Raw genomic sequence first — 10,721 nt, 5'->3', positions numbered from 1 at the left:
CAAGCAGCATCTTCCCATTCAGCATCTTCCTCCATTTTGTCTGAGCAGAAGAAGCCAAGTGCAATGAAGCTACCAGCCCCTGTTTTGAAGAAATGCTCTGTGTTTTTGTATTTTTTGGATAAAAAATTCTCTCTCCTGATGTATATAAAAATTTTGGAGGGAAAAGTCCCTTTTCTGCTAAAAATTTCCCCCCAAAAAGTGAGAAGTCCCCACTTTTGTTGGTTGATCCATGTAATCTTATTGCTGTTTTCTTATTGGCTGTTGGATTTTTGGAATCAGAATTCTATTGGTTGGTTTTTGAGTTAGTGGATTGCTGACTTGACACCTTTTTACTTTTCTGATTTTCTCTCCTCTTTTTTATGATTTCTTTTTGTACTTTATACAATAAACAATTATCTACTTTTTCCTTTCTCCCAAAAAAACATTCTCAATCATTACCTCTTACACACCATTCAATTTTATAAATTACCGTGTAAATGTCCAAAGTGGACACGTATTTAGGAACGGAGGGAGTAATAAGTATATGTACGAAGTAAGTTAACACCACCGATTATTTGCATAATTTTAAATAATGATATTTTGATAATATGCATCGTGAATAATCTAATACAATTCCTAAGGAAAAAGTCACTTAAAAAAAAAAAGAAAAAAAAGGTGTATGAATAATGTAAAACAAACCTTTAATTTGCATCTAAAGAAACCGAGGAAGTATTAAACCTTTTTTTAAAAAGATTTTTTTTTTTTTGAAAATGTCTCTTTTGTAGACACGGTGTTACCTTTAGGGAATCGCCCATTAAAATATTATATTGTCAACTTTATCTTCTGGTTTTTTATGAATAATTTTTCTATTTATAATCGATTGTACCTTGTGCAGGGAATGACAAAGATTGTTCTTTTTCCACAGGTACTTGTAGCTTTTACCATGCGTGCACATGCATGGAAAAAAACATAGCACCAGTAATACGGTGAAAATCCTCTTACTGATAGAGACATAGGGTAACCGCAATTAAATACGAAGTACAAAATATTTCTTCTGCATTTACGCCTTGTTCTTTTGGATTTCTAGTTTAATTCAGTTCATTAGATACATAACCTTACCATTATTAAATTAATAATCAATGCTTATCACCAAACAACCATTGGTAATGATTAGTCCAGTCCTTTTTGTAGTGCCAATTTCATTCAAAAACCAAAATGAACAACTAGCTAGGTCCAAAATTTGACAAAAAGGGTAATCTTTTTGTTAGGGCAGACCAAAAATGTATGACATTGTTGTCTGTTTTCGTTTGGCTTCCATATATTTAAAGTATAGTTGAATGTTTAAAATATAATGTTAGTCCAGTGAATATATGTGCGTCTGGTACTAAGATGAGACGATAAGTATCTTGTGCACATGCTTGCATTCATAACTTCAAAGCATTAATTTAAGGCGCTATTTGTTTCAACTGAAAACATTTTTATCACGAGATATAATGTTTAAGGGAAAACGCAAGTTTAAGGGAAAATAAACAAATACTTCCTCCGTCCCGGAATACTCGACCCGGTTTGACCGGCACAGAGTTTAAGGAACTTGAATTGACTTATTTAATTTAATAGGTAGTAGTTGATAGTGGAGTATTATTTTATTGTAGTTAGTGGGAAATGTGTAAAGGGGTGGGGTTGGGGGAGAGTAGGGGTTGAATTTTTAATTATTTTTTGTATGGAGTAGGGGGTAGGTGGGTTAATAGGGGTGGAGTGAGAAATAATATAATATTGTTAGAATATTTCCATTTTTAGAAACAGGTCAAGTATTAAGGGACGGCCCGATAAGGAAAACAGGTCAAGTATTCCGGGACGGAGGGAGTAGTTTTTCTATATTTGTTTTCTTACCAGAAAAGTTAGTGAATGAGGAAATAGAAGTTGAAATAAAGGTTATTACGGGTTATCAAAATCGTGATTCTACTTTGAATCGGAATGAACTATTAGAATCGAATCGTAAGATTCTACAAACAAATATAATCAAGATTTTATTCTCAAATTTTATTTAAAGTGCTTATATTATAGGAAAAAACTTAATAATTGAAATATATAGTTGTTAAATAGTTATATAAGTAATAATTAACAATATTTTTCTATTATTTACTTTCTCTACATATTCAAATTTGCAAGATTTTCGTTAGTCAAGAAAAAAGTGTAGAATCGTAAATCGAATCGTAAGACATATTTGAATCGTAAAATCGTAAGATTCTATGATTTGAATCGCGATTTTATTATTTTAATAACCATCTTGAAATGACAAGATAGATGGGGGGAGAGAAAAACAAATGTAAGGGAGTAGAGAGGAAGACGTGGCCAAGTCACCGACATTCTTCTTTCCAAAAGGAAAATATTTTCCAGCTTCAAAGTTTTTGTTGGAAAAATTAATTAAGTAATAGAAAATAAAAAATTATTTTTCCGTAAATATTTTCGTCAAAACAAACTGAGCCTAAACAAACAACGATGAGGACTATCATATTGCAACCGGATTATTCCCGTAAAAGTTACAAAGTATGCACATTGTGTTTAGGATTCACATACTGTCTTTTAGTTCTTAGCTTGTATGTCTGGAATTTGGAATCATAATCAGATTCTACTTTTTAAAGTTTTGTTATTTTGACATTACATGATTCTCATTACATGGATCATAATTAGATTCTTTTAATATCAAGTCAACATGAAATTTATATACAACGTACGTGAGCTACAAGGCTACTATCTTTCTTTTATTAAAACAAGAAGATGAAGATATGTTTTAATATAATGGTCATGACGAAGTCGAGAAAGATAAATTAAGAACGTAAATAAAGAATATAAAATTTAACGTGGTTTATTAATGATGTGTTAGCTTAACTTGTTTACAAAAGAGCGAAGGAACGCTTCCCCGTGTTGGCCTGGTTGTTCGAAATGAGACTTTACCCGTTCAGGTTCAGGCGTTCAGCGAGACCTCGTGCTAGGTTGTTCGAATTGGGACTTAAAGCTGACAACGAGACCCCGTGCTAGCTAGGTTGTTTGAAATGAGACTCAACTTGGTTGGCGAGAACCCCATGTTTGGTTGTTCGAAAGTAATTTAATCGATTAAAGACATATTCTCACAACAACAGTGCTTATTTGTTATCATGGCGCACTTAATAAAAATTGCTATTTCGTATTAAAATTAAAATGTTTTGCCGTCAATATCAAAATATGAAAATATAAAAGTAGCACGTACGAAGTGGTACATAATAAAAGTGTATCGTTATTCGACGCCCGCGTACGCTAAAATCGCCCGCTTTATTTATATGAAAGGACAATTCTACCTCCTTTTGTTTTCACCTCAAACTGTCTTTCTCCGACGGCTCTCTTATTTTCCGGCGAGCAACATCGTCTACCATCACCATATTTTTCCGGCGATGCTCTTGCCATCTTCTTCCACCTTCCCCTCTCCTTCACTACCATCTCCATCCACCTTCTTCCACCTCCCCCCTGTTTCCATGGCCTGCGCACAGCTTTTGCGTGATTTCCTTGGCCGCCGCGCAGAATATGTGCGCCGGTGACACGGGAGTCGTGCACCAGATCTGCATGACTCCCGTGTCGCTGGCGCACTGGCTGTGCGCGGCGGTCATGGAAGCCACGCAAAACCCGTGCGCGGCCACCACTAAATTTTAAAAAAAAATTAAAAAAAGCTTGAATTTACCGACGATAAGTACAGAGGGGAGCGGCGACCATAACCACTACTCCGGTCGATAAAAAGAGAATGGAGCGTCGAGATGGAGCACTTCTCCGGTCGGGTTTTGCTCGGCAATTGTGGACGAAAATAAGGGGTGGCTGACTGGTTTAGGGTTTAGGGAAATGAGGGAGGTGAAAAGAGAGGTGTGGAAGGGAGAACAAACCCGACCGGGGTGGCTGACTTGTTTGCCGGAATAGAGGTGGCTGACTGGTGGCACGAAGGAGGATGGAGGGAGGAAAAGAGCAGAGGTGAAGGAGAGATGGAAAGAGAGAGGGCAAATTCGTACTTTCATGCAAAAAATAAGGGCGTTTTTAACGGATTAGGATGTCGAATAAAAGTCCCCTAATAAAATTTGTTGTTCCAAGTAGATATGGAGTATCAGTAAAGTCATACCAAATACTGAAATACGTAGTAGTTGGATAAGATGATAAGTATAGTTCTATACCTCACATCTTGTTCATCTCATGTTCAAGAATAGCTAGCTTACTAGGTTAGGAGTTCCACGTGTCATGTATATATTTGATTAGAAACGCTTTTTAATACTTTATCCATTCGTTTTTATTTGCAATGTTGGTCAGTTACACGTACGCCAATGACCAACTTTGATAGTTAATATCTTAAATCCTCTTAAAGCAAAAATTATAAAAGTTGATATTTTGAAAATACATATTGAGACGATCTGACCAGATCTCACATGACTATGTTTTATTTGACATATAAATCACCAACAATAGTCAAACTAGAATATGTAAATAGTGTAAAAATTACAAACTTTGCGTATTTCCAAACAGATGAAGTATAAGGGTATTATTGGTGATAAAATCCTCGATGAAGACCATTTAAAGAATAAAATTAATGTAACTTCAAAATCTAAAATTTGCAATAGATAGACAAAAAGAGAGAAATAGGGTGGGTGGTTGCTCGTTGGTGAGGCAGGTAGCTAAGGTCGAATTGTCTATTTATGGTGGGGTTTTGTAGATCGATAGGGTTGGGTTCACTTGCTCAGTTGCTTGTATATATCACGTGTGTTAGGCTTTTTAGATTTCAGTTCATCTCTTGTCTCTTGAGGTTGTCATTTCCCCATCTCGTATTAAAAACCTTTGTGTGTGCTTTCTTTAAAATAAGTTAATTGTTTGAGAAAAATGTGTGTCTTTTTCTTTTCTTTATCTGTAAGTAATGTAGTAATATTATTGTCACTATCAAACAAAAAAAAATAGTATCAAAATAATCAAACATATAATCAAGATATCAAGAGAAGGGAACAACTTTTTAGGAAAGACCCCCTCTTCCAGACCAGTCAACAGGAGGAAGTCTCTGCGGCTATCCGTTATTTGTTTGCTAACAAATAACAAAGTATAGGTAAATAGAAATGAAAATAATTTGGGGAGAAAATGAAATTGTACAGTAAATAACACATGAACCTCTTGCTTACAATGGTATTTTCTTTCAAAGAAATGGTATGTCTTTTTAGAGAAATTGTACTTTTTTAATGAAATGGTACTCTTTTTAACGAAAAGGTACTGATTTTTTTTTTTTTTTTTTTTGTATTTTCCTACTACTACCTTTGCTTCTTTTGTCATTTAGTGAGTGTTATATTTTTGCAATAAATCACGGATAGCCGCAACGACGAGCCCCTGCTAAAGATGGTTGTGGGCCGGACCGGGCCGTGCTTCGTGCCGAGCCCACGGGTCGTGGGCCTAAACGTGTCGGGCCCACGTCAGGCGCACGTTGTTTCATGACGTGCCGTGCCGGGCCGAAAAGTTAAAAATAAGGCCCAGGCCCGGCCCAAGCCCACGTGCTTCCGTGCCGTGCCGGGCCGGCCTGCGTGCCTAAGGCTAATTTGACTAAATTTAACGTGCTTTGTCGTGCCGGGTCGAGTCGTGCCGTGCCTTGTCGTGCTTTTTACAAAAAAATAAGGCCCAGGCCCGGCCCACGGCCCACGACTTCGTGCCCGTGCCGGGCCGTGCTTTATACGTGCTCGTGTCGGGCCGTGCTTTTTTCGTGTCGGGTCGGGTCGGGCTTCGGGCCGGCCCGGCCCACAGCCATCTTTAGCCCCTGCCAACAGCCAAAGCCATACAACAAAATACAACTAATGAACTTTAGACCATATTTCAGAATTTTAGTCTCAATTTAAAAGAACAGATTTAACAACCTGGGACACCTTTTCACTACTACAAAAATGGGCTAAGGAACCATTGATAGGGCACCGTATAAGTCACTTATTAGGTTTCTTAGATGAAGAAACCAATTATCTTAGAAGTGCGGTTTCTTAGGAAAAAATATAAGAAACCTTGTACGTGAAATATATGGTTTCCTAGAAAATATTATATTTAAAAAAAATCAAAGAAACCGTAGATTTTTTAAAATCGGTCTCTTACTCATATATTTCAAATTTTCATTTTTATTTTTTTAATGTAATTAATTAAGGTTGTGTCCTTGTTAATTAAAAAAAATAAGAACAAGAAAAAACGAATTTCCTAATTAACCCAAAATATTCTAACCTCAGAAAACCCTCTTCAATCTCTCTTTCTTCCCCTCCACACCCAGCACGCATTTGGGCAAACCAAAACCCTAAATTACATTTCTTAATTTGTTCGAATTCGATCTTCAAATTTCGTTGATTTTACCAGTAAATTTAAGAGTTGAGGAAACCCTTCAAATTTCTCCTAGATCGGAAAAATTTCTCAGTTTTTGAAGTGTGGGAAAAATGTCGGAGTGTTGTTGTTGGAGATCCGGTTTACATCCCCACCGTCCTTGAGTACCTAGCTTGTTTCGATCTGAGGTATTTTCTCTCTCCTTACCGTGATTTCCATATTCTTTTAATTTTGCAACTTTTTAATATTGTTTTAATGAATCTAGGGTTTGATTGTGTTAGTTGGGGATTTTGATTATTTTTTGTCGATTGTTTAGAACTCTCAGTTTAGGATTTTGATTTCAGATGCTTGTTGTTGGTTTATTGGAGTGATTTAAACATATGCGTATATATTATCAAAGGAAGCAGGTAGCGCACTTCGATTTGACGGAGTCTCTGGCTTAGGGTCCGGCCATCATGTCGTTTTAACGCTGAAGCGTGCAACAAGCAATGCATCGTTATGGATTGGGTTAATTTCAGCAGAAGCAGCGCATCCAGTATTCTCATCTGTGTAATTACTTAAGTTGGTACTTGTATCCATCTTCCCTTCAATCATTGCCCATTTTGTGTTCTCGATGATCTCTTTCTTCCTAGTTTCAACATACACCTGAAATATGAATTGTACAGAGTTCTCCATATCAATCTTAAGGTTTGAATTGTTTTTGTTTGCTCTTGATTAAACTACAAATATAATCTTTGGCTTGTAGGCTTGTAAATGATAGTAATTTGAAGTTTTAAGTTTTATAGATTCTAATTTGTTAAATAACAACCAAAAATTGCCGACATCTTACCCGGTTTTTTACTTCCATTTCTTTGGTGAATTGTCTCTGAGAGATGAAATTTTGTACCTTGGCATACATATATCATATATGTTTCGATTATTATTGAGTTAAGTTCTTGTCTATCGTTGTTTCTTGTAACTTCAAGCTATGTACTAAACAAATTGTAATTTTCTACTTGTATTGATACCATGGAATATAATGCAGTTCTATATTTTTTGGAAATGTGGATTAATTTGGTTAATTTTATGTAGGCGTATGATCTGGTTCTAGATTTTGATGAAGGAAGCTCAAAAGGCGGATACAAGGGGTGTGTGTTATTTGAGCAGGATCCCCTTAAAGGTTTACACTTATATTCTGGCTCATTGTTTATCAATCTTTGTTAAATGTCTTATTTGGGTAAATTTTTTGGATTGATTACTTTGTTGTTTTTTGTATTAGCTTTAGTTTTATTCTGCTTCTTCTAATTAAATTGCATTTTACTGCAAGATTCTTTTGGAGTTGGTACCTCTTAAAGGAATGAAATCGATGTCCGGTTTCTTTAATTTGTTCTTATGTACATAATGATTGACTGAGCTGCTACGTGCCTATGAACTAAATGATTATAAATACTTCAATCGTTGAATTGTTTGACACTGAATGATTGATCTTTAATTGCGCTCAGTTTCATGAGAGTTTTATTAGCAAGTTATTGAAGTTGTTTTGTCTGCTTTATGTCGTGTGAAGTGTATCTTGGTTGAGCTTGAACTGGCAATGTTTTCATTAGTTTTATATTATTACAGGTTTGCGACATATCTTAATCTGTGTATGATTCATCTTCGTGTGTCAGGCTGTTTGAATAACATGAATTTTTGTTTGTTATTGTAGTATCTACTGATAGGTGCCTTGTGGTTACTTGTCATTACTTTCAAGGACTGAGGAAACGAAAGTAGATGGTGCAGATTAATGTGGCACTTTCAAGGTATGTTTCTGTGGCTTAGCAGCATTCACTTAGTCTTTTTTTTACTGGCACTTATTTGTTTCTTTTATGCCTTAAATGACTGTTAGACAGAAAATATAAGTGGAGAGTTTATATGGATGACTTCGGCCAATATGCAGATTACTACCATATGTCTGGTGTCTTCATTAAAAGCCTAGTCTATAATTTAGACTGGATATCAGAGCGGTTAGAAAACTAAAGTAAATATACAGGTTACATATAGTGCAATTTTTAATGTGCTATCCCGTGTGCAAGTTTCTTGCAGCAAGTTTAAAGATTACAGATCCATGTCGTTACTTCTGGTGTTAGAAGTTACCAGTAGAGTGAACATGTTACAGGCCAATGCACATTGTTTACCGTAAAGTCTGCATTTTCTCTGTTGTTTTTGAGTCCGAGGATTAGTACATCGTCTTTGCAGCATTGTAATTTGGATCTTATTCTGTGATGGCTAGAAAACCTTACCAGACTCACAGGAGTTTTCTTGTAATATTCTTTATACTTCATATTACTTTACTACTCCGTAGTCCTTAATCCATGTTCATTTATTTTCAGACTGAGATTCCAACTCTAGCTAATTAGCAGGTCATCCCAGAGTAACTACCCTATAAGTTGCATAGCCTCTACCTATTGTACTCTCCTCTGTTCCTGCTACCAACTCATCTCATTCATCTGCTGCTGGTGTTGCAGCTGGTGTTGCTGCTGGTGTTTCAGCTGGTGTTGCTGCTGGTGCTGGTCTAGCAGTGTTTTGTGCTGGCAGGTCTATGCTACTGAGGTACTTCTTCTCTCATACTTTAATTTGCGTCTTATTTTGCGTCTCTCTTATGCTGAGCATTCAGCCATTGTCTGAATTTGTTGGTCAATTGGTGAATCTCATCACATGTATGATCTTTAGTCCATTGTCGAGAAATGTCTTGAAGACTTATTTGATAGATCCTGAGATTGGTCTTGGTATTTAAAATATTCCCCATGTGCTTAAATATGTAATATCTGCACAATTACTTGGAAACAAATACAGTTAAATGCTGCTAACACATTGAAGTTTAACCACCATTATACTACAACGGAGTTACTTGCAATCCAATATGCAACCAAGAAACAAGAGTATAAATCCTGAAATCCAATATGGCCGAATAGGGTCATTTTTTGTATATTAAAAAACCAGTGAATAAGCATGGTCCTTTCCATTGACAGTTAAATTCCATCCGTTGATGTTTCCAACCCTACATCAAAATTCCCCTGCAAAAACAAAATGAGACGCAAAACTAAATTGATGTAGTCGGGTTGTTGTTCCGGGTTCTTGCTTTGTGGAACAGTTGATCTTTGTTAGCTTATTACTGGTTTTGAGTCCTCCAACTAGTGAGACGCCTAATGGATAAATAAGTACATATACGTCTCATCTTTGATTACAGCTGAAATTTTAATGAGAGCAAGAACAGGTTGAAGTTTACTAAAACTGTTGTAAGAACCTTTAAGTTAGACAAGAGTCACAATCTTGTTGTTGGCCATCTGCTAGCTGTTTGTAACTGTATACTTCTGCTACAAATCATTATTAAGGAGAGTGGCGCTTTAGGAAGTATCCTTATAAGTTAGTACGGGACTATAGATGTCTTGGGGAATAAGTTAGCGGGTTAGTTAGGGAAGAAATACTACATATAGAGAGCTTATTAGAGAGAGAGAGTATGCTGAGTATTGTGGAAAGTAATCAGAAGTTTGTAGCTTGGGAGAGTTCTATTCCTCTCGAAAGATTAGCAAGGCTGTAATTGGTGATTAGTCACTTGATTAGCGTTAATAAGTCATCTCCTTACTTGTTCTCCACTAATCATCTTTCTTCCTCCCTGAATCTCTCTTTTCTGCCATTAATGTACTATTTTTGGTCTGTTATCTATGCTAATTCACAGCAACTTGTTAATTCTGACAGGTTGGCACAGTTCTTCTCAGTTGTGCGTTCTTTTATGATATATTTTGGGTCTTTGCTTCCAAATGGTTCTTCCATGAGAGTGTTATGATCATGGTGAGTTGTGTTGTCTTGTTTAATAGTGAAGGTGGTTGTTTCTCCATTCGGCTTCAACTTTAAAGCAGATTTTTTATTAGGGCAGATAACAAATCAAATAAAAAACAGTTCTAGACACCATAGCAAATTTCAACTTCCATTCGGCTTTATATCCTTTAACATATAACTATTCTAATCGTTTTTATGTCTTGTATGCAGTACTTTCCTCAAGTTCCTGCCACTTATTCTCAAGAGATGATTTACGAGACACGGGATACTTTGGTTACATATTTTTCAAGCAAAAACAAGTTTTCAATGATCAGATTGGTGAAGATGAAGAAAATGATATTTTGGACGTTGATCATGAATGATCTTTGTAGCTAGTGCATATTGACACTTTCTAACAAATGTTTTGCGAATCTCATAGCAAGTTAATACATTTGAAGTATTCTTTTGGATTTAAGCTTGTGATTGGAGTTTGGAGAATGTTATATATTACAGTAGTTTTATTTAATTTATTGTTTTGGAGAACAAGAAGGTACATTGGTCGGTTTGGAGTATTTTTATGCATATATATAATATAGAGTTAATGGATTTTTACCATTAAATTGAACCAA

The 10,721-nt window shown here is 35.8% G+C and overlaps 1 protein-coding gene across 10 annotated transcripts; it reads left to right on the top strand.

Annotated features, from left to right (window-relative positions):
• Positions 1-6,184: 6,184 nt before the first annotated feature.
• Positions 6,185-10,717, top strand: LOC110790337 (uncharacterized). 10 transcript variants are annotated; one of them, XR_008931254.1, is made up of 8 exons: positions 6,185-6,506; positions 6,719-6,879; positions 7,390-7,477; positions 8,003-8,096; positions 8,667-8,696; positions 8,802-8,886; positions 10,033-10,125; positions 10,324-10,717. XR_008931254.1 is itself a non-coding variant. In XM_056840919.1 (7 exons), the coding sequence occupies exons 4-7, from the start codon at positions 8,068-8,070 to the stop codon at positions 10,486-10,488; spliced, it is 477 nt and encodes a 158-aa protein (XP_056696897.1). In that variant the 5' UTR covers positions 6,186-6,506; positions 6,726-6,879; positions 7,390-7,477; positions 8,003-8,067; the 3' UTR covers positions 10,489-10,717. The 10 variants fall into 10 exon arrangements, 8 of the variants coding, with proteins under 8 accessions (XP_056696897.1, XP_056696896.1, XP_056696895.1 ...); XR_008931253.1 differs by having other exon boundaries at positions 8,667-8,886; XM_056840919.1 differs by lacking the exon at positions 8,667-8,696 and having other exon boundaries at positions 6,186-6,506; positions 6,726-6,879; positions 8,697-8,886.
• The last annotated feature ends 4 nt before the right edge of the window (positions 10,718-10,721 follow it).

The sequence above is a fragment of the Spinacia oleracea genome, chromosome 3, assembly GCF_020520425.1.
Source record: "Spinacia oleracea cultivar Varoflay chromosome 3, BTI_SOV_V1, whole genome shotgun sequence".
NCBI lineage: Eukaryota > Viridiplantae > Streptophyta > Magnoliopsida > Caryophyllales > Amaranthaceae > Spinacia > Spinacia oleracea.
Note: the sequence above shows the minus strand (reverse complement) of the source record. Positions and strands in the feature narration are given on the sequence as shown.